At 38.9% G+C, this 27,121-nt stretch overlaps 1 protein-coding gene across 2 annotated transcripts in view; it reads right to left on the bottom strand.

Annotated features, from left to right (window-relative positions):
* Window positions 1–1,646: 1,646 nt before the first annotated feature.
* The window catches only part of RRAS2 (RAS related 2), a 72,636-nt gene continuing 47,161 nt past the window's right edge, over window positions 1,647–27,121 (bottom strand). For both annotated transcript variants that reach the window (XM_033119671.1, XM_033119672.1), the window contains exons 2-6: window positions 18,936–19,023; window positions 17,394–17,496; window positions 17,115–17,223; window positions 6,055–6,173; window positions 1,647–3,124 (exon numbers count right to left, since the gene is read on the bottom strand). In XM_033119671.1, coding sequence (XP_032975562.1) covers window positions 3,037–3,124; window positions 6,055–6,173; window positions 17,115–17,223; window positions 17,394–17,496; window positions 18,936–19,023 — 507 coding nt within the window. In that variant the 3' untranslated portion in view covers window positions 1,647–3,036. The remainder of the gene's footprint in view (window positions 3,125–6,054; window positions 6,174–17,114; window positions 17,224–17,393; window positions 17,497–18,935; window positions 19,024–27,121) is intronic.

Here is a 27,121-nt window from a genome sequence, read left to right as displayed (position 1 = left end):
AATGTCAATAGGGTATAATGTCCAACTCTAAAATATTACAAATCCTTAAATAGGGAGAAAATTCCTAGGACAGCAACTCATGACTGTCAACTCAGAAAATCCTGTTTGAAAGAATTTCAACATATATAAAGAAACATAAAAGATTCTAAAGTTAGAAATGTAACCTCAAATGTTAAATGTGCTCAAGAGCAGGACTGGCAAATCATGGCCCACACAGATCAAATCCAGTCTGCCATCTGTTTTTGTACAGAAGGGTTTTTACAATCTTAAACGAATTCTTAAAAGAAAATTCAAAAGAAGATTAATATTGCATGACACATGGAAATGATATGAAATACAAATTTCGGTATCCACAAATAAAGTTTCATTGGAACACAGCCACATTCATTCATTTTAAACATTACTTATGGCTGCTTCAGAGCTACAATGGCAGAGTTGAGAAGCTGGTACAGAAATTATATGGCCCACAAAGCCCAAAATGGTATTTACTATCTGAATACCAGAAAAAGTTTGCCAACCCCCCAGCTATACAGAAAAGATTTCAAGCCATGGAGTAAAAGAGCTACAAGGCATGTCTGGCTGTATGATGGAATCAAATGGGGAGAGATTTCAGCTTCCAACCATGGAGCAACAGGAACCGGATTTACCCTCCTACCTCAGACAATCAGAAAACTGGAGTAAATTTGTGAAACAACTGTTTTCAGACAGTTTATACCAAGCAGCGTAGGACTACAATCCCTGATGCAGGAGAAACAAGGTAAGCCTTAAAACAGCCCTGGCTTTCTACCTAGAGGCACACTCCAGATTGTAGAAGGGATGGGGAATTCTAAGCAGAGCACAAATGTTTTCCCTGAGCTGAAAAGACAGGAACTGGAGATCAGGGAGTTTGACGCAGCTGAAAGTCGCTGGACAAAGTTCTGGAGAGGAGAGAGCTACATGGAAAAAGAGCTCCGAAAATATGCATAGGGTCAACGAGTCTTTGCTGACTATTAAGATACATGTGTACAAGGTGAAACTCCAGGACGGTGGGCAACGAATGACCCAGGTGCTGTGACTAGAACATACCTCAGAGCTCACGTAGGGCTGCAAATTGTTTCAGTTCCCACTAGCCAAAGTGGAGAGTCCTCACTGATTACTCAGGGCATTCAGTAGACACCCCAAATGGGCCACACCCAGGAGTGGATCTAAACTATCCTAGGAAAAAGCTGCTTGAGACTGCATGAAGCTTAAAAACAAGCCTTAAAAAGTATAGCACTATAGTGCTATAGTATCAAAAGCCACAGGATAAATGTGGTATCTTCCTGGGCAGTATTTTTAGTTAACATTCAAATAAGTTTGTGTGCTTTGCTTCAGGTGCTTTAGACTTCACCCTCAGATGCATTCACCCTCGTCTCTCCTCTGTAGTTGGGGTTCTCGTCAAGAGCACTTTATAGAAAGTTTAAGAAACAGTGACTTCAGCAAATATTCATGAAATCACTAAAGTCAAGCCATTTCACTTCAAGTTCACCTACAAAATGACCAATAATTGACTTTTAGATTCAAAGCCTAAGGTATTGTTGGGAAAAGGTTGAGAGCTACTAAAATTAAGTTTCCTCCAACACTCATTCCTTCAAGAAACCACCACAATAACAAGTCATCAAGCATCATCTTGTGATAACAGATCAATTTTAATTCTAGCACCTGAAGCTATACAAGGGTACGCTTTATAAACCTCATGGGACTGTTGTACTCATTCAATAAAGTGACACCTGTGCAATACCACTGAGTATCTCAAAATCACGAACAAACTTTTGAATTGCTTAAACACAATCCACAGAATTAAAAACAAAATCAGAAGCCAACCACAGTTATACTAATTGTCAATTACATGTACTACTTGATGTAACAGTCAATAGCTAACAGGGGATGTTGAAAGTGATTTCAGATACTCGTCCTGTTGTACTCTATTGGAAAGGTTTCTTAAGTAGCTGTGTGACTGGCCAAAGGTGGGTACAACCAGGACCAGGAAAGTTCTACCACAGTTTCTGTAGTTTTCACTTCTTTTGTCAGTTAAAAGTGAACAGTGAGAATTAAATACTTATCTTTACATATACACAAGGTATGCTGTGAAAGCACAGTTGCTTACAAACATATAAAAATACTTGTTAACTAGTTTGATAAGAAAATAATGTATAAAAGTATATAGCAAAAACATTAATCATCTCTGATCCTGGAAAGATCAATTCCGTATTTTATATTACAAACAAAAACTGTTTTAGTTTTTTGAACCCCTTATCCAGAAATACTTTTAAAAAGGAAGACAGACAGAAATTATTTATTTTTACTCTCAACATGATTGTGAAAAGAGTTAAATTAGAAAACCACGAACATTGAAACGCCTAAGTCCAGAATGAGTCCAAATATTTGGCCACATAGGATATTACAATTTTTAAGAGCAGGAGTAATAATAAAGGGTTTTAAAGTAGTTTTTAATCAATAAATACAACAGGCATTTTGGTATTTTGGCCACTGGAAAACAAAGGCTGTACCATCAGTAAAGATCTCAGATGTCTCACTTTTGAGGATTCAATTCAGTGTATTTAAGGTTAACTGAAGGTGACATCAAAATTTTTAGAGACAGACAAAAATTCACATTTTAAAAAAACTCCCTATGTTTCTATTTAGAGTAACAGTAGGCAATATGATTCCAGAAGTTAAAAGTTATTTCATAACGAATGACTTCAGCTTGGCAAACAGCTTAGGTTCCAAGCCATCCCTATTAAAAGGTAAGCCCTTAAAAAAGAATCTGTCTGTGTACACAGATATATATTTAAAATAATCAGATAATCTTTGAAGCAGCCTTAGTGTTTCCTTTAAATCTGTCTTGAAATGACCAAAGGATTAGCTTCACGGAAAGGATTAGCCAGTTTCTTGTTCTAAGGCTACCACGGTGATCATTTGTCTAAGGCTAGAAAGGTACCAACGTGATGTAAACCGTAAGGAGAGCAGAAGATGAGGGCTTTTCCTGGCAGTTGGTAGCTAACACTCAAGGGATTCTTAGAAAATGACACAATGGCAGCCTTTCTTGTCTTTTTCTTTCCGCGTTGGTTCTGGTGAAGGAGGACACTCCTGCTCTTGAAATTTCCTGTAAGAACAGAAAAATCTACACATAGTTGTGTTCTTGGTAATACATTAGTACAAATGCAGGTTGTTTTTGGACAAGTCTAGAATACATGCATGCTTTTCAGTGTGAAATTTCAACTACGGAATCAAAGTAAATCTTCGGGGTGGGGCAGGCACAAATGCTTCAACACCAGCATAACAGAGCTGTCTGCGCTTTGTTAACAGGCAAGTCTTAAATCAGATGAGATGCTGAGCTCAGTAACCACTGAATTCCCTTCTCAATTTAAAATTCCAAGACTCTAAGGTATACTTAAGAATAAACACCCATCACTAGAAGGAGTTTATAAAATTACCCTTACGGGGTATTCCAGTTTCTATCCCTGTTCTATCACTTATTAGCTGTAAGTCAGGATTAGACAAGTTAGTTGACCTCTCTGAGCCTCGATGTTTTAGAAGGCAATAATAAAAGCCCACCTTTCAGAGTTGCTATGAGGATTAAAGATCTTGTTATGTTTAAATGCCTAACGGTACCTGGCATAAAAAAGCCCCTCTACCCGCTCCTCTCTTTTGATGATTGAAGAATACAGATTCTGAGGATTAAAACCAAGGACAAAATATTTCAAAAAGGCAGTAAAACTTATTTTAAGAAAGCACTGGTTCGTGTGTGTGTGTGTGTGTTAAAATACACATAACATAAAATTTACCATCTTAACCATTTTTAAGTGTACAGTTCAGCGGCATTTAAATACATTCACAACTCAGTCAGATTGCTTTCTGTATTTCAAGTCGGTACTTCCTGATTCTGCTTTCACAACATACACCAGGTAAGAGGAGTTTCCTTTTCTAGTGCCTGGTTCCCCACCGCCAGCTGTTGTTTAGTGGTGATAAACCTCTTGCCACAACGATGGCAAATGATAGCCATCCTACTGGGTACTAGTAACAGTAGCATCTTACTCATACAAGTGTTCTTAGCTGCGGCTGCCCCTACTGATGGTCATGTTCCCGTCTTTCGGTAAAGAAACCCCCTGGACTCTAGTATAAAAAAGCACTTGGAGATGTTTCTCTTTTCTCTTGGGTTCTTAAAAATATATACCCTTGGACATAAGATGAATCCAGTGAGATATAAAACTGAGGATAAATGGAGTGTGACTCCTGACTGATTTGCCCAGAGGATTGACGCCCCTCTGTTCTTAGTGGTTTGCGGAGCCCGTTTTCGAGAGATATGTGATACGATGTCATTATATGGCCTGTGGTGTGTCGTTATCCTCACAAGTCTGCTGTGTGCATTTCCAGCGAACTCCCGGTGCTGCCCTGTTGCTGGTCTGAGGGCCACACAAGGGACGCGCTCTGCTCACGTGAGCGCAGGTGGACGTGGCTCCTCTAGACCCTTCCCGTCGCCACAGGCTGGAGCAGCTTCCTGGTCAGATCAGCTGCTTCAGACTCAGGCATCAGATTTCACAATAGTATTTGTCTCAGGTGAAGACTAGGAAACGAACCCTGACTCATCATTACTTTCACTCTGAGTTCCAGACTCTGGGGCTGGGAACCAGAATAATTCTTTTAAAAAAAAGGAGAGGTGGGGGCTAGATTTTTCTTCATGTTAGTATAAGAAACTTGTTGGGTTAAATGGTGTATTTTGGTGGCAAGAGAAAGTCTAGAGTAACCACTGTGTCTGTAATGTTAGTGAATTTTAAATGTCCACATTCACACCTTTTTCTCCCTTCTACCTGTCTTTAGGAAAGCTGCCGAATTGGCTGGCAATATGCATATTGGAATAAACCTTATATGTTCTTCATAAAAATACATAAAATAAAATAAATACATTCACAATGTTGTACAACCATAACCTCATCCAGCTCCAGAATTCTTTCATCTTAAGACTGTTCTCTTCAAAAATAACAGAACTCAAACTTGTAACAAACTACTAAAAAAACAAAAAACTATCATCTTTACTTTTTCCCACCCCCCTCAAAGAGAATGCTCTGGCAAGGAGCTAAAAATTACAAGAAGCCCATAGAGCAGATGTCAATTAAGCTTAGATACACAATTAACATGAGCCCACTCCACATATCTGTCAAACTACGTACCTAGCAGAGAAACCAGCGGATCTAGGGAGCAGAAGGTGAAGTAGGGCCCAGGCATAGACTCAAAATAATCAAATCAAACCCTGTCCACGAAAGCAACTCAATCTGTATCTCATACAAACATACACAGTAACTCCAAATGATGTCCCCTCAAGCCTCCTGGAATGCATTCACACTTTCTGAACCACGGGGGCCTCCTAGGCCAGCTACCAGAAAAACGCTTTGTAGTCTGGATATCATACTTCCTGGCCTCTGGGATGATGAATCTCTACTACTTGTCTTAGTCTTTGCCTGGGAGGAGTTGGGTAAGAAGAAACGCTAAGAGCACAGGCTCTGGAATTGGAGATATGGATTCAAGTCCCAGCTTTGCCATTTAATACGTCTAAGTTTTGAACAAGTTATTTAACCTGCTTTCTCATCTGAAAGTGGGAATAAATAAAAGTATTTAGCTTACTGGGTTGTGGTGAAGATTTAATTTATTAGTAAGACATGTAAAGCACTTAGCACAGTATCTGACAGAAACTGCTACTCAAATGTTAGCTGCTATCATCACTGTCTTCATACCACCACCGCCTTTGGAAGCTGCATAAATTCTTTCCAAAAGCCCTACGTGTAAACTCTCTACTTCAATATAATTAAATTAGGTGTTATATGTAGGAAGTACCTAGAACATAGTATGTACTCAATTAAAATTTTTAACAAGCCATGTGCATTAATCCCTAGAACAGAATCATTCCTACATACAATGTCCTCTTGACTGAAAACATTAATGGTACTTTTTTTCTCAGCGAATGGTTTTAAAAAGCATGGTATGATTACTTGTCAAATTCAATAAATTAAAACAAACTTCTAGAACGTGTTTGCTTACCTTATAACCCGGACAAGTTCGTGGAAAGCTTGATCTACATTCATCCTAATTTTTGCTGAAGCCTCCATGTATATTACCTTCAGCTGTCGTGCTAACTGCTGTCCTTCTTCCTGGGTTACCTGAAATTCCAAGAACGGTGTGTGAGGTACAGTATTAACAATTAGATCTGCACCATCTAACCCTAGGCCACAGATCACAGTTAATCCAGCCAGAGGCCAAGCTGGTTTGTTACAAATGAACCACAGCTCAACACATGCTGAAGCCCAGCTCTGCAGAGCAACTCACAACATACTTGCAGCAGAAACAAGATTTCAGCCTAGTGATTATTCAAAAAGTATTAAATACAACAGTGATAAATTCTGGGAAGGAAAAGTACAGGTGCAGTGAGGATCTATAACCCTGTTTGGCAGGTCAGGAAAAGCTTCCTTGAGGAAGTGATATTTAAGCTAAGAACCAAATACAGACTATGGAGGTAGGTGGGGTGGGATGAGGAAGCATCCTTGACAAAGGAAATACCACGTGTGAGGGCCATGGTGGGAAATGCGCTTTCCAAGTTCCAGGAACTGAAAGAAGTCTAAAATGTCTGGAGTACAGCAAGCCAAGAGAGAAAACGACAAGAGGTGAGGATAGAGAGAAGGGCACACCTCAAAAGGCTTGGGGTCTTCGTCTCAGCATTTCCCAGGACTTGGCGTATAGGAGACAGTCCACAAATATGTGAAAAAAATGAACAATGAATAGAATCGACCACAAGCTCTTACAATGCCTTCCTTACATTGAGAGGAGAAAGAAGGTAGGCAAGGAAGGGTGGCATAGCTGATGACCTATAAAATAGGTCAGAATCAGAAAACATTAACCAAATATGAGTAAATACCCTATATATTTTAAACGTAAAAGGTTCTAATAGTGATACTTACCTAAAATTATTAAACTATATTACATTTATTTCATGGGGCTGAAAATTTTATTTCTGAAAAAATGACTTTTACTGCTGTCGTCACCACAAAAAGAACTATTTGCAGGAAAGTTAGAAAATACAGATGGAAAAAAAGAAAAGAAAGTTTAAGAATCTGTTACTCGTAGAGAACCACATACTTCTGGTTTTTCAACGATGTACATTTTTCCTCTACAAAAATAGAATCACGTCTGCATATTTGTTATACACTGGACATATGCTAAATTCGTTTTTCTAGGTGTGCTTTTGTAAATGCCATAGGCTTTTCTAAATTAACAGTCATGCCACTTGCTAACAAAGACAGTTTTGTTGCTTCCGTTCTGACGTGGATGCCTTTTCTTTCTTTTCTGGCCTCACCTCATTGCCTAGAATTGCCAATGCAATGACGTCAGTGGTGAGAGGGGTACTTTTAACTTGTTTCTGATGTCACGGACAAAGCATTTAGTCTTTCACCATTAAGTATGGTATTAGTTGTAGGGTTTTATTGTAAATGCCCTTTCTCCTCAGATTTACCAAGTCCCCCCCCCCATTCCGTTTGTAAAGAGTTTTTATCAGGAATAGATGTTGGATTTTGTCAAATTTTTTTTTCATCTATTGAGATCATACGATTTTTCCTTTCTGGTTTGTTAATATGGTGAATTATATTGACTCATTTTTGTTTGTTAAGCCAACACTGCTTTCCTGGAATAAACCCCACTCGAGAGATGATGCACTGTCTTTTTCATGTATTGGGAATTCTATTTACTAGAAATTTATGAAGAATTTTTACATCTATGTTCATGAGATATTCGACTGTAGTTTTCTTACACCTTTGTTTGGTTTTGGTATTGGAATAATGCTGGTTTCATAAAATGAGTTGGAAAGAATTCTCTCTTCAATTTCCTGGAACAGTTTCAGGAAAACTGGTTTGATATAATTCACCAGTGAATCTATCTGGGCTCATAGTTTTCCTTGAGGAAAGGTTTTTACAACAAATTAAATTTATTTTATAGATATGGAACTATTCAGGTTATCTATTTTTTGTTGAGTGAGCTTTGGTAGTTTCTGTCTTTCTACAATAGACAAGGAATATGTCTATTTCATGTAACTTGCTGAGTTTATCAACATAAAGTTGTTTATAGTATTTCTTCATTATCTTTTAAATATCTATAAGATCTGATGTAACGGTATCTTTCCCATTACTGATGTTGGTAATATGTGTTTTCTCTCTTTTTTATCTGATCATTCGAGCCAGATTTGTCACTTTGATATTCTAAAAACCAGTTTGGGGTTTTTATTTATTTTTTCTATGGTTTTCTATTTTTCATTTCATTGGTTTCCATTCTTAGCTTTATTATTTCCCTTCTTCTGATTAGTATGGTTTTAATTTGCTTTTTCGTTTTCTTCTAGTTTCTTAAGGTAGAAGCTAAAATCACTGCACTGAGCCCTTTCTTTCCTAATACAAGCATTCAGTCCTATAAATTTTTCTGTATACTTATTTAGTAGCATTCCACAAATTTTGAAATGTTGTGTTTACATTTTCATTCCATTCATAATACTTTGTAACTTTCCTCTTGATTTTTATTTCTACCAAGGGTTAGTTAGAAGTATGGAGTTATCCCATATGTGGAGATTTCCTAGATATCTATTATTGATTCCAATTTAATTCCACTGTGGTCAAAGAACATATACTATCTGGCTAGAATCCCTTTACATTTATTGAGACTTGTTTTACGACCCACTCTCATTTCAAAAGGAAGTGTATTTTGCTGTTGTTGGGTGGAATGTTAACTAAATGTCAGTTAGGATAAGTTGTTCGATAGTGTTCAAGCTATCTATATCACTACTGATTTTCTTTCTACTTGCTCAATTATTGAGAGAGGGGTGCTGGATTTCTGACTATAAGTGTGAATATGTTCATTTCTCTTTGCAGTTCTTTCAATTTTGCTTCAAGAATTTTGAAGCTGCCATTGGGTACATAAATGTTTAGGATTATGTTCTCTTAATGAATTAATCTATCAGTATGAAATAATCTTTTTTATTCCTGATAATATTCTTTGCTGTGAAACCTACATTATCTAATATTTACATAGCCACCTCAATTTCTTTTTTCATTACTGTAGTTAACATGGTATATCTGAGCCCATCCTTTTATTATTTAATTTTTTATTGGGGAATATTGGGGGACAGTGTGTTTTTCCATGAGCCATCAGTCGTTGTCCTTCAATCTAGTTGTGGAGGGCGCAGCTCAGCTCCAAGTCCAGTTGCCGTTTTCAATCTTAGTTGCAGGGGGCGCAGCCCACTATCCCAAGAGGGAATTGAACCAGCAACCTTATTGTTAAGAGCTCACACTCTAACCAACTGAGCCATCTGGCGGCCCCAACTTTTAACCTATTTGTGACTTTACATTTAAAGTAGATTTCTGGTAGGGTCTTGCTTTTCTATCCAATCTGACAATGTCTGCCTTTTAATTGAGGTGTTCACACTACTTACATTTAATGTGATTACTGATACAATTGAGTCATCTTGAAGTTTGTTTCCTATCCATCTTATTTGTTCTTTGTCCTACCTATCCTTTTTCTGCCTTATTTTGGGTTAACTGTACTGTTTTTATTTTTTTAATTCCATTTTATCTCCTTGGTTGACTAACGTACTGTGTATCTATTATGTTATTTCAATGATTGCTTTAGAATTTATAATATACATTTTTCACTCATCAGTCTAATTTAAATGTATTACACCACTTCATGTATAGTTTAAGAACCTTAGTATAAGAGTGTTTCTTCCTTCCACCTTTTTGTTTTTATTGCCTTTAACCTCATAATACATTGTTACTATTTTTGCTTTAAACATCCAATTATGTTTTAAAGAGATTTTTAAATAACAACAAAAGTAATTTACATTTGTCCACATAAATACTATTTCTGGTGCTCTTCATTTCTTTGTATAAATCCCGGTTTCCACTGATGTAATTTTCCTTGTTTTAAACATTTCTTGTAATGCAGGTAGGCTGGTGATAAATTCTTTCACCTTTTGCACATCTGGGGAAAGTCTTTATTTCACCTTCATTTTTGAAATACATTTTTAAAGGGTATTAAATTCTAGGCAGCAGTTTTTCTTTTAGCACTTAAAAGATGTTGTGCCACTATCTTCTGCCTTACATTGTTTCTTCTGAGAAACAATGATGACTGCTGCCATCTTTAATTTTGCTCCTCTGCTTATTTGTCATATTCTCTCTTTATTGCTGGTTTAAAACCATTTCACTATAATGAGCCCTGTTGTGTGTGCCTTGTCATTTCTTCATACTTCATGTGTGCAGGGTTTGCTGAGCTTCTTGGATGTACGTGTTGATAGCTTTTATCAAATTCAGAAAATTTTCAGCCATTATTTCTGTTAATCTCAGACATTGTAGATTTCATTTCTACAAGTTTTATTTTGATCTTTTTACATCTTCCATGTCTCTCCTTAACATATTCAGTCTTTTCTCTAGCCTCCTGAACAGATGGAATGTAATTATAACTTTTAATACCTCTGCTCACTAATTCTATCATCTGTGTCGTTTCTTGGTCTGTTTCTACTCATTGTATTTTTCTTCCCTCTGTATTGTAAGTCATATTTTCCTGTTTCTTTACATGCCTGGCAATTTTTGAGTGGATGCTTGCGTACTGGATTTTCACCTATTGGGTTCTGGATAGTTTGTATTCCTATAAATATTTTGAGCTTTCTTTCGAAATGGTAAAGTCTGATCCTTTTTATTATGTAGAACCAGAACGGCATTTAGCCTAGGGCTAATTTTGCCCCACTACAGAAATAAAACCCTTCTGAATACACCATCCAAAACCAAGAATTATAAGGTTTTCCACTCTGGCTGATCAGAATATGAATTATTCCTGACCCTATTTGAGCTCAGTTTATTTTTCCCTCTAATCTTTCCAGGTAGTTTGTTCTCCCAATTTAATACCCCATTCCCAAAATTCAGCAACTTCAATGAAATATCATTAGGCTATTAAATTAATGCAGATACATCTTACAAGTACTTCATAACAGTTTTTACCCTGTTGTGTTCCAAAAGGATGGCAAGTTCTACACAGCAGTGGTATATCCACGTTTATGTAATTTTTAAATTACCCTTCCTCTCTCCAAAATAGCATATGTACCATAAGGCCTCTGGTTTTGAAATATAAATCAATCAAATCAAGCAAGCAATTAACAATAAGAAAGGAAGCCAAGTAAGAAAAAAAAGCTTCACAAAGCCAACAATTCCTATTTTTAAAAAATGTGACATGGTAAATTCCTTCCTATAAAAATACCACCATGTTTTCACAAATTCTGTTCCTTCTTCCTGAGATGTCATTCCTTCTCTCCCAACTCTGTACCCTTAATCTGTTTCTAACTAACACTTCAAGACTCGAGCAATCAGAAGGGTCCCCATACTGTTGATGCTGTTTTAGCACTGCGTCCCAGGGCTCCCATCACACCGTATAGTGGCCACTGACAAAAGCCTTAACACACTATGCTGCACTGCAATTTTTGCTTCTGTTTTCTTGCTCTCCTGCCATTATGTCCTTTGTAGCCAGGGAATAAGGAACGCATATTTGTCTTCGTATATCCAGAACCTAGAAGAGTACACAATAGCTAACTGAAGAGTTAACATACATTAATAGTATGACCAATCAAATAAGTATATCTTGAAGTAAATGAAAAGATGATATAGGAAGATATCTGAAAAATATTTCAGATAAGTCAATCTCAACAACTTACTTACTTTAATATAAATTTGACTGGGGGAGGAAAATATATATATCCTTAAAAGCTTTGCTATTTATCTTTCCTCTCAGTTATTCTTCAAAAAGGTAATGTGACCTATCTCTCCTACATAATGTAATTCAGCTAGAGGGGAATAGCAAATGGCCTATCTTTATTCATAGTGAGAAAATTAATGAATTACTGGTCTAGATGATAAAACAATCCCACTGTTAAGACTGTTTATGTGTTTCACTTATTTATTTTTAAAGCATGGTCTCACATCACTGTCTTCCAGGAATCAAGGTCAGCAAAGTTTATACAACCACATTTCTGATCAAGAACTCTCTAACTACATATAAAGCTGCTGTCAAGCTCACTGGTGTGGCCTAATGTTAACTAAGAAGTAGAAACAGCACTGCTATCACCAAAGCAAAAGTGAACAAATAGAACACCACGTGGAACAAAGCCACAGCATGGTGGAGCCAGAAATCAACAGAAGATTGAAAGCTCACAAACAAGGATTTCCTACAGATTCTCCAACTCAGAGAAGGCTCAGCCTTATCCCCTGGATTCTCTGATTTGGGAGGTCTGAGCCCCGACCTAGAAATGTTTTGTTTTAAATAACCAAGGTGAATCTGATGCAACAAATTCACTGATAGGCATGTGGAAACTTCCAGTGAGATTTGGCTCAAAGGCACAAATGAATCTTCGCAGAAATCCACAATAGTATGAGCTTATCTAGTACCATACATATCCCAAATATAGAAGAGCAAAAATGGGAATGATGAGAGCAATTTTATAAGCAAACTGGGTTAAATTGGAATGGACCACAACATTTGTAATACTCACTGAGTGATGTGTCCAGTTAATGAATAGCCTAAGTTTATACAAGCGAAACTTGTTTGTTTTCCAAAAATAGCTATTACGCAGAAAGAATCATCACATTAATATCATGTTTCATTCACTGATTCCCTGATTCATTCATTCAGAAAATATCTACTAAGTGCATATCTTTGTTCTATGTGCTAATGATGAAGCATGAACAAAACTAACCAGTAGAAACTGAGAAACCCCTCAATGTACTTACTTCCAGTCAATGGTTTACAAACCTTTTTAGATGCAGACAAGGCACAAACAGGTAAGGCTAGAAGACCCTTATTCTATTGTTTGAGGGGAAGCAGTTCTTTTTCCTGGCAGGTTATAAGGGCACTTTGCTGTCAAGGATAGGAGGAGTGGGGATTAGTACGCGTAGGGGCCTATCGTTGTATGCATAATGGGTTCCTTTCTTGAATTAACAACAGCCACCAGCAATTAAACACCTAATAAAGGGGAAAGGAAAGGGGTGCGCTAAGGCAAGCCAGGGAGGAATAGTGGGTAAAAACAGTGCATTCTAGCCAGGGCTATGTGAAGGACAGACAAGGAACTTGAAATCAGAGATATCATGAAGTCCACAGCCCAAGACCACGCACTGCTGTATGAAGTCTCAGTAACAGTGAGCTGTCACATTTACCTACTCTTACATTTTAGCACGGGCAAGCAAATCATTTACCTATGTTTTCTTCCTACATCTTTGACAGGTTAAACAAAACGATCACCGTATCTCTAAGGGGCCATGTATGTGGTAACACTAAATAACCAATCAAACTCTACAAATCTCTTTTTGTTTAGTGTAAATTTCAGTGACTTTTGTTTGTTTGTTTGTTTGTTTCCCTATTGCTCTGTCATCAATGTCGAGAAAAAGTGTCCCATAAATGTGACATGGATGGATGGGTGAGAGACGCAAGTCCACAGAGATACAGAAGCCAAAAGGAAGCAGGCAAAGCTTCTTCTGGCTGATCCCCCCCACCCCGCCCCGCCTGATGGGTTTACAATCTCAGGAGTCAGTGGTAGGAATGCCCAGGGTTGACCCACCAACTCAGAGAACATGGGGAACTGGCGTTTGCTAAGAGAAAAAAAGCTAGTAGAAAAAGTCCAAAGGATCGTGTCTAAGACAAAGGCAGATAAAAACAAGCTAGATCAACGACTACAAACAAACCCGACTGGTTACTAAGAACCTAGAGATAACCAAAAAGGAAGCATTTCTAAACAGGGGAAGATGTTTTTATGGGGTCCCTGTGGCCTGTCCACGCTCACTTAGTAGAGCAACTAAGGGTGCCAAGACATGATAGAAATCACTTTTAATTCTGAAAAGACTTTACAAAAGTCAAAACCTTTCGTATAGCGTCTCAATTTCAAATGTACTGAGTACAGCCCTCGAGGCATGTTTGTCTTTGTACATCCCTGAGCCCTGCAATCCTGGCCCCCTCTTACCCCGCCCCCCACAGATAAGGAGATGAGGAGGAGCCAACAAAGGCACTGCTGAGGAAGGGGGAGAGGGAATGGTGTCCCAGAGCTAAGTAAACAAAGTGTTTCAAAAAGGAGAATATGAGCAACTGTGTCAAATGTCACTGACATCTGCGTAAGTGGTGACCTTGACGGGGGCACTGCATGCCTGAAGTCAGTGCAAGCAAGAACGGCAGCAAAGAAAGTAGAGAGGGCACACGTAGATAATGCTTTTAAGGAGTTTTGTTACTGAGGAGGAGCAGCAAAAACATACTCAGAGAGGAATATGAGATTAAGAACAAGTTTTTGCTCTAGTTAATTTTTGTTATAAAGATGACAGCCATTGTAGCATGTTGTATGCTGATGGGAATGATCACGTAGGAGAGAAATGGAACAACTGCATGCAATGTGATTTCACTTACATGTGGAATCTAAAGAACAAAATAAACAAACAAAACGGAAACTTATAGATACAGAGAACATTTCGATGGTTGCCAGATGGGAGGGGGTTGGGGAGGTAGATGAAAAAGGGGAAGGAAGGAAGAAGTACAAACTGGTTGATACAAAGTAGTCATGGGGATGTAGGGTATGGCATAAGGAATATAGTCAATACTATTGTAATAATGATGTATGGTGTCAGATGGGCACTAGATTTATCAGGGTGAAGGATGGGAGGGGAGTTGGGGGGCAGAGTGAAAAGGGGAAGGGATTAAGAAGTACAAACTGGCAGTTGCAAAATAGTCACGGGGATGTAAATAAAGCACAGGGAATACAGTCAATAATACTGTGACAGCGTGGTCCAGTGTCAGATGGTTGCTGGACTTATGGTGATCACTTCTTTAGGTATATACATATTGAATAACTATCATTACACGTGAAACTAATATAATATGGTATGTTAGATAGATTTTAATAAAAATCTTTTTTAAAAAAAAAGAAAGAAAGGGAACCACTGGAACGGAACAATTACTCAGGTGATACCCGTGAGGTGGTGAAAAGGAACAGGACCCAGGGCTGGTGGAGCGGCTGGTCAGAGAGAGCTGAAGAGTTTATCCATGTAAATGTGGGACAGAAGAATTGATGGGGTGCATAAGAACTTAGCTAGTCCACGTAAAGGTGGAGACATGTGCAAATTTCTTAGTGAAGTAGAAAAATATTACTCATCACAAACTGAGAGTAAGGAAGGGGAAGAAAGAGTTGTAACTTTAAGAAAGAGAAAGTAAGCAATAATCACCCAAACAAGCAGCAAATGAATGTCCAGGGAAATGTAGGATTTCCAGTCAGTACTACAGGCTCACATAGGGCAGTGGTCACGACTTTAAATGAAAAATGTTGTAAACCTATAGTACAAAACAGGGCCGAAGTGCCACAGTATGTTTAATATATGCAGACAGATGGAAACCACACACCAAACACTGGCAATCTTCAATCTCTAGATGACGTAAAAATAACTCATACAGACCCCTTGCGCCAACTAATCACTGCAGGGCCTGTTTCGTTCTGGTGGCATATGCTCCCCTACTCCTCCAATCTGTCACCACCTACCCCTCCAGGAGACTCCACATCACCCCAGGCCTCCCGCCTATTCCTTTTCTGGAGCTACCACCATGAAAAGTTAGAGAAAGCCTATTTCTAGTCAGGTCAGAAAGCATGTGGAGGCGGAGTAAAAATTATGGTGAGCAGGGAAGAGAACCCCTGGTACACTGCATAGCTACTTTATCATTATTTCCAGTGACATAAAAGTCTTCCAAGTAGTAGAAAAGACTGGGGAGAGCAGTACACAGATTCTACTGGGCACCATTTAAACAATGTAAGTAGACTCAGAAATCCTGAAGGAAATGGCCCAAAGAAATAAAAAATAAATTTAAAAAACAGATGGACTATCTATTCTAGGTTTAAGATATGAGCAATGCCATATTCTAAATTATTTCCAACAGTTTATACTGGTTTGAAATGAAGATCAATTATTTTTTTCACCTTAACTCTGTAACGTTATTTAGATTTAAAAGAGACCTAGCAGCAAAGTTTATTCCACATCAAGTATCATCAGTAAACATTTCTAAATCTTAGCATTAGAACAGTAATATAATTCTCTTTAAGGCCATGTTTTAAACTTGGTATACCTTCAACAAAACTTTACAGATAGAGCACACATATCAAAGATTATGTTTTATGTAGTTAACTGCGAAATAGGAGGCGGTCCTCAATGCTGTTTATCAAGCAGTTTTTCCTGATGGTTGTACTTTTCAAACAAACTCTTAAGGAACTGTTAACATGAGGTTACACAAAACCAAAGGAGGACTTAAATACCAGCAAAAGTTAGGAGACAGTTATGTTCCAGACGTGGTGTAGAGGCTAAAGACTTAAAGGAAATAAAGACGCAAAAAGAGCCACCAAATAATGTAAATCCTGCATTAAGTTACGTCTGACCTTGTTTCTCTCACCCACAAAAAGACGGGTGAACAATATACACCACAACTTTTTAAAATTAAATGTGGAGTAAGGAGGTAAAGAAACAAGTGAGTATAAACTAGCCTGCAAATAAATAATTAAAAATATTCTTTTCTTGTAGGTTACTGGTGTTAGAGCTAGTCAATGTGAAGAATTAACAGAAAATTCAGTCAGTAACGGGACTTAGGAAAAACTCAAATACCGCAATTTAAATCAAAGCCATTCTCTAAATGAAGGTAATTGAGCATTAACACTGAATAAATAGGCCTTTAGGCGTAATTTTAAGATTATCTGAGAGTTCAGATAAGAGTTAGATAAGAGAATTATCTTCGAGTTTTGGATGTTACTCAAGAAATTATAATGTGAATGGAGCTGGTACAAGTAGTTGCAGGCTTTTAGAGTTCCACTGAAGTTCTATGCAAAAATATGTGAGAATTTAATTTCCCCACGTCTACTTCCTTTTTATTTCTTACCGACTGTGACCTCTGTGCTGTGTCAAACTCAGCACAGTTTTCTTTGATCATGGCACTTTCAATTGTTCCATTAAATACACCCATTCACTTACATAATTACAAACAACTGGTTTTCCAAATGCAAAATTCCTTCTCACCTGTCTTTGATGATCCAGATCTGCTTTATTACCAATTAAAATCATTGGAAATTCATCACGATCCTTTACTCTGAGAATCTGTCTTTGAAACTTATAGATTTCTTCAAAACTGAAAACACAAAAACAAATTAATGTATTAGGCCAAGTACTGGCACATTCCCATATCCCATTTAGTACTCTATTACTTTTCCTTTTTCTATAAAAACAAGAAAATACAAATTCAATAAAACAGTGACCTAAGCATGAACAGTAGATCTACATTTTAATACTGGTACAAACCTGCCTCTATCTGTGACTGAAAAGACCAACAGGAAACCTTCGCCAGTTCTCATATACTGTTCTCTCATAGCTCCAAATTCTTCTTGTCCTGCTGTATCCAGAACTAGAGAAAAAATAACAAATGTAATGGTGTTCGAGTTTCCATTTTATACATGGCTTCCCCACAAGGGCAGACCCAGTTAATGTGGGTCCTTTAGAGCAAGTCATACTTAGTATAATAAAGAAATGGCATTCTCCTCTTAGTACTTTATTCTCAAAGACAAATATATTCTAAATGGCAGACAGTTTCAGAGTTATCTTCATCAGTACAAGCTGATTTTATAGTTAGAATACATTAGCATACCAACTACACAGTTAAAAATATCGAATATGTCTAGGCAGATGGAATCAGATAATCTCTGAAGTCATTTGGATGTTTTATTTTCTCCACGGAAAGAACTGAAAATGCTATCTGTAAATTCAAAAAGAAATTGTAGTCTACCCCCTAAATACCATACTTAAAGTGCAGGTGCTAATGTATTTCTTGACCTGTGAATGAAAGAATTGTACACGTTAAAAGAACAGGGCTTTCTTTTGTGGAGAGGTGAAACGTTTGCCAAGCACAAAACACTATTTGCAAAGCCTCTGTGCTATAAATCCTCAGCAAGTTAACAAATATTGAAGCTCTTCTTTATTTACTTCACCCATTTTAAGCTTCATCAAAAAGTAGTGACAAGAAAAAAATCCTTAAATGTTCTAAATTAAAATTACAGCAGCAGTGAGAGAAAGACAGGTCAGCCTGTTAGAGCCGTGGACCAGCTCTGACCAAAGACATTCCTGTATGCCTGTTGAAATTAAGTTCCAGGAGGCAATTTCCCAATTATCCAAGAGAGAATAACCAGGCACTATCAGACCCCAGGAGCCTCTGCTTCTGATTTACACATGAACTTTCCAATCTGCTGCCCACAGCTAATCCACAGAGGCTGGCAACTTCTTCCTATCTACCCCGCTTTCCCTTCTCCCATCCCTTTTTCTAGAGCTAATGTAAATCCTTGCAGAATGGCTTTCCTCCTTCTTCGCCACCAATTGATGGATAAAAAGGCTTGCAGAACTCCAGGACGAGGGATATGTTCTTTCCTAGGTAGCCATGCTGCTGGTTTAGACTCCATGCCCCAAGACCTATCTTCTTTTTTTGCTAGCAATGGTCTAATAAACTCTTTCTTCTTAAAAAGACTTCCAGTAGTGGCAGTTAAAATTTTTTTGTTTCACAGTAGTAAGAATTGAAACCTCACATTTTGCCCAAACATCCCAATAAATACAACTTCAACAAGTTACAATAACATGACTAGTTTCACCAGAACAAGATCAATCCAATCACGGTTTTACGTTACATTTACTGAGGAACATTTACATGGCCTAATATGCAGATCCATCAATCAAAATTAATGAAAGAGATGGGCTTATATTCAAGATCGGCTAACTATATTTAACCTAGAAAAACATCAAAGCTTCATTTTTAAAAATATGATCATGTGAACTCTCAAATACAGGAAGATTACTTACTATCTAGGCGGGCTGCTCTGTCGTCTATCACACACTGCTTTGTGTAGGAGTCCTCGATGGTTGGATCATAATCCGTTACAAAATAGGACTGTAAGAAAAATTACCTTATTTTAAAATTTGTTTACTTGCCTATCCAAGAACCAATGTAACGTGACCAAAGCCCATATATCCAGAATTAATCAAAATATTTTCATTTTATTGTTTTACCTACTGTATCAATTCCCCATTAAATGAAGTCTATTCAGAGCAGCTTCCAACTGGAGAAAAGGAACTAAGTATCTCTGAATTTTCGTATCTGAACTATGCAAGACTGTGAAAAGACCAATTGCAGTTTTTGTTTTTGTTTTTTCAAATTAACTTATGTATACCTAAAAATCTAGATCTCAAGAAAAACCAGGAAAACAGAGTAAGTTCTAATTCAGGCCTATTAGCATCAGTCCTAAGAACGAAGTAGGGAAAGACAGCGACAGGCCTGGAAGATTCCCTGTTCCTTCATTGCTTCTCACATCTTGTCTTAATCCCCTTCCAGCTGCCTTGTGTATTATAAGGAACACGATTTCAGGATTTTTTCATTTGAAAAAATGAAAGGGATCTGAAGCTTACTCTTTCATTGATATTTTTATTGGTTTGTATTTTTTTAGCTTAACTTCTATTTCCCGCTTCTCTCAGCAAGGCCTCCCAACTGTTATCTTCTGAAAGCATCAGAAGAAAGGACCATTCGGGTAACAGAAGGAAAGAATCTCAGTGAACCACTTAAATGTTTGCATATAATATTTCACAATTTTTTAAAAAATGGAAACAACAGCAACAAGAATCTGAGAGGGAACTTATTTCCCCGCTTCTTGCAAAACCGCCACTACGTAAGCTCGGACTTCATCCTCCTTTTGTTCTGAGAATCTCATTTGCTTTCTCTCTTGACGGACTTCCTCGAAGCCTATTTCCCACTGGCTCATTACGAAAGCTGAGGAACGACCTGGAAGTTAATGCTTAGAACCCACGCTAAAGGTGGTCGGCCCTTCTCCAGGCAAGGGTTCCTGGCCACTGGACCTGCTTGGCTCCAGGGACACAGCCTTCTTGTGACAACCCCAGCACGTGACTTATGCAAACACAACGCGATCCAGAAGCAGGCAATCTGAACAGGACAGTAAAGAAACCCCTGGTTTGGGGAGGGCAGGGTTTTACATGTTTATTTTATTTTTGAAGGATACTTTCTACATTTATATTTTAGGATTAACTTTAATCACAGAATTCAGCATCCATAATCCTAGTTCCCTTTTGATGTTTTCACTTAAAAGCACTATTTATTAAACAAAGTCTGTAAAAGAAACATTTACCAACAGGAGCAGCTTTGAGTAGAAAGCCATTTCCATCACCACCCCACCCCCATGCAAAAATAAACAGATAGCAAAACAATCCTCAACTCACTTTTGGCACTCACACCCTTTCAAAAAGTCAATATAACTGGCAACAATATTCTCTGTACCCACTAAACAACTTAAAACTACAGTCTTTTACCAAGCAAATTGGATAGAGCATGCTAAACATGCTTAAATATCTTTTTTAAGAATAATTTTCTGAAACATGTTTCTCCATAGCAATCTGATCTCTCTTGTCACGCTTTCATCTTCCAAAACCTGAATTTCATTGAGTATTCCCATTTATGCCTACATATGCTAAAATGTACCCCACTGTCTCTCTCACTTTGTCTGAAAACATAATGGACAAATATTAAATAACACTTTTTCAAATGTCCAGGTCATGCATAATAGCTAGAATTTTTTCAACGTGACAAGATTTTTTTTTTTTTTTTTTTGCACTGTGAGACCAAATTAAACCATTTATAGAAGACAGTTTAAGCAACATTGAGGGCCATTTTCCTTTTAGTGGCTCTGGAAGTTGGGTATTTCTTTGGACATCTTAGCTCTTGAAATACAATCTTAATGCAAGAATTTTGCCACTTTGCAAATACAGGCAAGACAAATTAATTGTTGAAATTTCTGGATCCACATTTAGATCCACATTTCATCTTCGTTATATCCTATTTTCAAAATCTGTCTGTAGAGCCCATCATCATCTTGCTACATGTAAAATTTTAAAGAGTCATCCTCATGGAAAGCATCTTCCTTCCTCATAAAGACCCATCCTAAGGAAATCACTCGGGGCCTGTCTGTCATAGAATCGAAGACCCCTTTCTCGTTCAGAATTCTAATAAGCCACAGGTTTAAAAAAAAGCCTAAAAAGAACAAGACCATTCATCATGTGCAAATAACAAATATAATCGTCACCTCTCACCACAAAGACATAACATTTTTGTTACTTAAACATAGGGACCAGATATTTCAGGCAGCAGATCACCAACAAGTGATCGGGTTCTGGTGATGGCCAGTCCTGGACTGAATTCTAACTCAGCCACTTGCTAGCTGTGGAACCTGAGGCAAATTACTTCACCTTTCTAACTTGTAGCATCTGTAGTTACAAAACCTGTGGAGCAGATAAAATGAAGTAATGCATATAAAGTGCCAACACATGCTGATGATTAATAAGCATTAACCATAATAATCATGGTATTATTTTTGTCACATGGTTAGATGATATGAACTAGTGTTTCTATTCAAGTAAAAAGACTTGCTAATCCCGGGAACAGCTGTAATAATTCCAATCCTAGTTATACCACAGACCAACCATGGGACTTGTTACACAAAATGTTATCAAGATAAAAGCTCCCCGTCTGGGCTTCTGGAAATAGTTCCTGGATCTGAGCTGTAATTGCACAGGTGTGTGTGTGTGTGTGTGTGTGTGTGTGTGTACACATGTAAAAATTCATCAGGATGTACATTTAAGGTGTGTACACATTTTTGTATGACACAAATTATACCTCTGTAAGTTACATAATTAACGGTTTTATTAAATGGAATCATGACTTTCTTTACACAGTATGTAAAGCCTTCAAGTGTGATCTATGCTGTTCACCAGACATTTTTCACTACCTGAAATCCTTCAGCCAATTGTCCTTGCTCCCTTGATTTCATTCACTGGTTTGAGAATTATTTACAGAGCATCACTGGGACAAGACCCCTACTGTCCGCGCCCACTGCTTTTTGCACAGCATCCAGTAATTGTGCTGTGACTGGAGTCCAGGGGCATGGGGAGTGTTAAATGTATTGGCCAGAGAACAAAAACAGCATGAAATGCCAATATTACGCTTGTTCAGAAGGCAACAGAATTTAAGGGGTTAATACTGCAGTCATGCATAAGAACTATGGGTACATTCATTATAAACACAGAGCCCTAGCAATTTGCCAGAAAACTCTCTCCTGAAGTTGAAAAAAAGTTACCAGCTATAGTCCAGAAAGGATACTCTGTAGCAGAAAGTAAGAAAAAAATAAGCATAGCATTTGCACTGGGAAAGACAGCAGAGGTTCAGCCAAGGGCAGGAAAGCAGAAGGGACTGAAAGGTTCAGAACACACTAGAGGAGGAAGGTCGGGCTGGGCTGGGGGACAATGTGCTTTCACCTTGAAGGATATCTCAGGAAAGGATGCACGGAGAAGGATCCTTGCCAGAAAGAAAGGGAATGCCTCCTTTCAAAGGGCAGGGTGCCTTCAGTACGAAGGGCAAATGCACCCACAGCTCTCTACGGTTGTTAGGAGTTGTGGAGAAAAGTTTAGGATTTGGGAAGGTATCCGATTCAGACAGGAAGATCTATTTCCCTTAATAAAATCTAGTCTGGATCAGGTTGTCAGAAGCCCTTAATGCAAGAGCATTATCCTGTGATAGCAGGAATGTTATTCTTGATTCTATGCCACCGATTGCACGAGAGCTCTGCTTGGTCTAAGAGAACTGTCAACTCACTATCTTCCCATTCAAAGAAGCTGTATTAAGGAAGAAAAGAAGGGGGGAGGGAGGAATGAGAATGAGCTGGTGCAACTTCTGCATTTTAGAGGGCAAAAGTGACAACCCACTTTCTCCTGCCACCACGCTACGGGTGAAAGTGCAGTTCCCAAACACCGCCACAGAGCGGTGCCTGGTCTACGCACTCGGACAGGTAATTTATTAGTGGTTCTGGGAAACAGTCAATTCAGCACACTGCTCAAGTTCACTACCCTTGCATATAAAAAGGACAGGAGACTGGATCTAAGGTGCCACTGGGGAGTTGCAAGCAAAGTAAACAGTGCCTTTCTGAGCACAGCACCTTTCTCAGGAGCGTCTCGGGAGTCCTCTAAAAACATGGGGTGCAGGAAGGGGAGGGGTTTGGGAGAGCAGGGGAATTTCCCAAATCGGGTAACGTGCAGGTATACAAGTGTATATTACACTATTCTATTTTTGCATATATTGGACAATTTTCTCACGAAAAACTTTTTAATCTGGTGGTAGCACATAAGTACTACAGAAAGGGTTAGATCAAGGGAAGAAAAGGGGTGCCTTTTACTCTGAGCTTTCACCTCACTCTACTCAAAACCACCTCACCTAGAAGCCTGAAGTTTTTCTATCAGAGTATTTTCCACTTTTCTTTACATTTTATTTTTTACTTTTCTTGTCCAATCTTATCCTTTCCTCCACCCAACTAGAATATAAACCCCATGAGGACAGAGATTTTTTTTGTCAGAGGTAGAGTAGCTTGTGTTTAAACAGCAAATGATGAGCAGATCCAACGGTAAGATCAGTTTCCAGGCTCTTTGGCCAAAGCTCCTTTTGTTTTACTTGTTCTGCCTTTCTGGAATTAAAGCACGCTCATACTATACTCGTTCTCCACGTGTCCTGCTTCCATTGCCCACAAAAAAAGAAAAGAAAAAAGAAAGTCCTCAATCACAAGAACAGCAGCCATCCATTATTTAATGTAGCATTTATCACGTGACAGTTTGTAACACTAAATTTTACTATGTGATACATATGATATTTTCCCAATTAATTTTCACAAGGCTGTCTCTGGCTCCTTTAGGGCTGGAGCTGAAGGAACGCGGAGAGGTGAAAGGGACGGAAAGGGCCACACCAACAGAATCTGATGCCCATGCTAACTTTCTCAGGAGAGCCGGGGGGGTCCTGACGAGTCCCTAAGTGGGACCCACCGTGTGCATGCCCAAGACTTGAGTGAGACCTGGCGGTTTACGTCTCCAATCCTCAAGCCTTGGGTTTTCCATGGGCACCTCTTCCGGGTCCACATCTAGGTGACCACACACAGCACCCCATTTTAGAAAGCTGTAAGCTGGTTCCATCCATAAGCTCAGGGAAACAAACACTACTGACTTGAAGTTCAGACTGCTAACTCTACAGCCCTCTTTCTTTCGCTGTGTTCTGCTAGCGAGCCACAGATTCACACACTAACCCTTATGCTCCCGTTCTCAGAATAATGCTGTTAGAGCTTCCCCCCGTCATCTGGCTTCAATGAAGGCGACAGAAGAAAAACACCCTCTCCTCGCCACTATGTGCGGAGGCGGGAAAGGACACAGAACACCCGTCATACTAACCAGCTCTCTCCAAAAGCATCCTCGGCTCAGAACCCTTAGCTCTCCACGCTTTTATTTCCTGCAGATAAGGTATGGGCCAACTGGGCAAAACCAATTTCAGGCCACTTTCAATGCATGTCCTTGGAATATGAGGGTAACTTGGCAACTATTACTTTATTCTCAGCCTTTGGGGCTTCCAAGAGAAACTATTATAGGTTAGAGTTCCACTTAAAATCCAGGTATATACGTCCAAATAGAGTTGAGGTATCTGTGGCCTATCTCATGCTTTCTAGAACTTCACCGGAGCAAGGTACCTTGCATATAGTTAGAACCTCAAAACATTGGCTGTTAGAAAACCCAGGATTATGAAGATCAGAATAAGGGAGTTAGGAATTAATTCCCAAAGCACAATAGACCTGGTTCGCTGTCAGTAGCCTGTCAGTAGCCTCGACTTGCTAAAACAAGAGCAATGCAAATTCCTCTGGTAACACTAGAGAAGGAGGGAGCAACTTCAGGCAGCTGTGAGCCAGGCCCGGGGTCTTCTTGGTGTCACTTTTTAACAGCAGCTGTCAAGTCACAGAGAATCTTTGTTCCCTGCAACGCCCTCTCTTATTTTTATGTCAAAATATCAAATGTTTCCAATATGCCTGATATTCCTTCACTCAAGTACTTATTTTTTCAGGATTGAAATTAGTGATTCATGAGTAGTCTAACATGAATACTTATAGAGATCTCCATAATTTATCCTCCAGAACTCTAATGCAGAATAATAAAAGCAGCACTAAGTACAGCGATCCTTTGTGTCTTTTGAACAAAACTGAGGCCTTCATGAGACCTCTGTGCAATCTCAGCAATGATATGGCCACCACACGTCTAGTATTTGGTTGCAAACCAACGGGCCTGGGATGCAACAAGTACAGCACAAAGTCAACTTACAAACTGGTTCTACAAAGTCTGTTTCTAAGTCAGTATATGGTGCTCATTTCCCTAGGGGGAAAAAAAAATCTGTGTTTAGTTCCATAGGCCAGACCACAAAAGCTGCCATCAAAATAGGCTGCTGAGCCAGTATTAACCCTGAGTCCTAACCTCTGAAGCAGAGTCGTTTGGCCCAAGAAGAAATGGGAACATATGCATACACGGAGGAAAGGCTTGTCTTTGGGGCACCCCTTGTCCACCCCAGGTTCCTCATCCTGCCCCAACTCCCCACTACTACTCTCCTGCCCTACCTTTAAGCTTCCTTCTGAAAATATTCTAGGTACAAAACCACTTACCTCTCTCCACACTGTTCCTTCCCTCTCAAATTAAAACTAACAATTCCTTCACGAAAACTAGATCTCACCCAAAGGCAGGAAGTGGAATATTATCAGTCCAAATTAGACCTCACTGCAACCCTTCACGCAATGCCTGCTCGCCTAAAAAACAAGCTGCTAAACCAAAACGAATCTTTAGTAAAATTTTCAGCACCGATGAGAAGAAGAAAAGCTTCAGACTATAAAAGGAAAATCATTGAGGGGTAACCCCCCAGCATTTCATGCCAAAAGGAGCTCTAGCTGCTTCCTCACAGCTTTCATCCTCCTAAACCCACTGGCTTTCAAAGGAAAGAAGAGAAGGGTTTGCCTCTTCTTTCCTCTTTCCACAGCCCTACTACAGCTTATAAAACTCACCTACTGGGTGAACAAGACCACACAAAACGTTTTCGCTCCTAATACGGGTGGAGTGATTATGAGAACTGTGAGCATGACATGGCCACCAACACTATTCACACATATGTCACACATTCTATGTCACACGGTGCCACACCACTATGTCACTATACATTCGGGCTTTAGAGCTGACATAATATTTAGAAACCATGAAACAACAGGAAGCCTGCAGCATGAAAACTGCATTTCCCTTGCTTGACCTTAAAAGTATTCGTTTGCTCTCATCTCCCAGTTACAACATATACAGCCTACGTGAAATGTTAAGGATAAGAATTAACAACTTTTTTTTTTAAAAGCAGAATGATGATTGGCACAGATGGAAGTAACAGATAAACAGAGAGGGCCATCCATGGAAGCCTAACTGCGTGTGATATGTGGACATCAATAAATATCTCACACCATCCCCACGGGAAATTTGAGTAAATCCCATGACACTGCCTTTTTCACACCAAGGCACAAGTCTTTATTGCGTCTTTTGGTTCTTGCCTTGCGCGAACCTTGCACTCCTAAGGAATTTCCACATCCACCCCATCCTTCCATGCCTATAGCTAGTATTACCTTAGTTAAGTTCGACTTCCTTACCTCACTCATGTGGACCACAGATGCCTAAGGCACATAATAATGCTGGATTCTGTGGGACACTTTAGATGAAAAGGCCCTGACTCCAGGGGCACTCAACGTCCAGGCTTCACCTGGGTCCTAGCTGTGTATCCTTCCTCCCCACACTGGGGTCCCCTAGGTCCTCTCTGCAGGCTCAGCCCCCCACACAGACCTCAGGATGAATACCCAATGCAGGCAAGAAGCAATTTCAACCTTTACAACACCAGCACACAGTCTTAGGTTGTTAGCTGTTATTTGTCTGACCTTGGCATGATGCTACAATGCTGATAACTGCTTGTTTTAGTCCCAAACCCCGCTATCACCATTCCTCCTCCCTCTTCTCAAGGATGTTCCCAATCAACAGGTGTTCCAGCTCTTAACAATTCAGCGGCTTCTGTCCTGAAGGCTTTTTTTCATACTGATAATCTGCTAAGGAATCCA

This window comes from Rhinolophus ferrumequinum, chromosome 11 (assembly GCF_004115265.2).
Source record: "Rhinolophus ferrumequinum isolate MPI-CBG mRhiFer1 chromosome 11, mRhiFer1_v1.p, whole genome shotgun sequence".
In the NCBI taxonomy this organism is placed as follows: domain Eukaryota; kingdom Metazoa; phylum Chordata; class Mammalia; order Chiroptera; family Rhinolophidae; genus Rhinolophus; species Rhinolophus ferrumequinum.
Note: the sequence above shows the minus strand (reverse complement) of the source record. Positions and strands in the feature narration are given on the sequence as shown.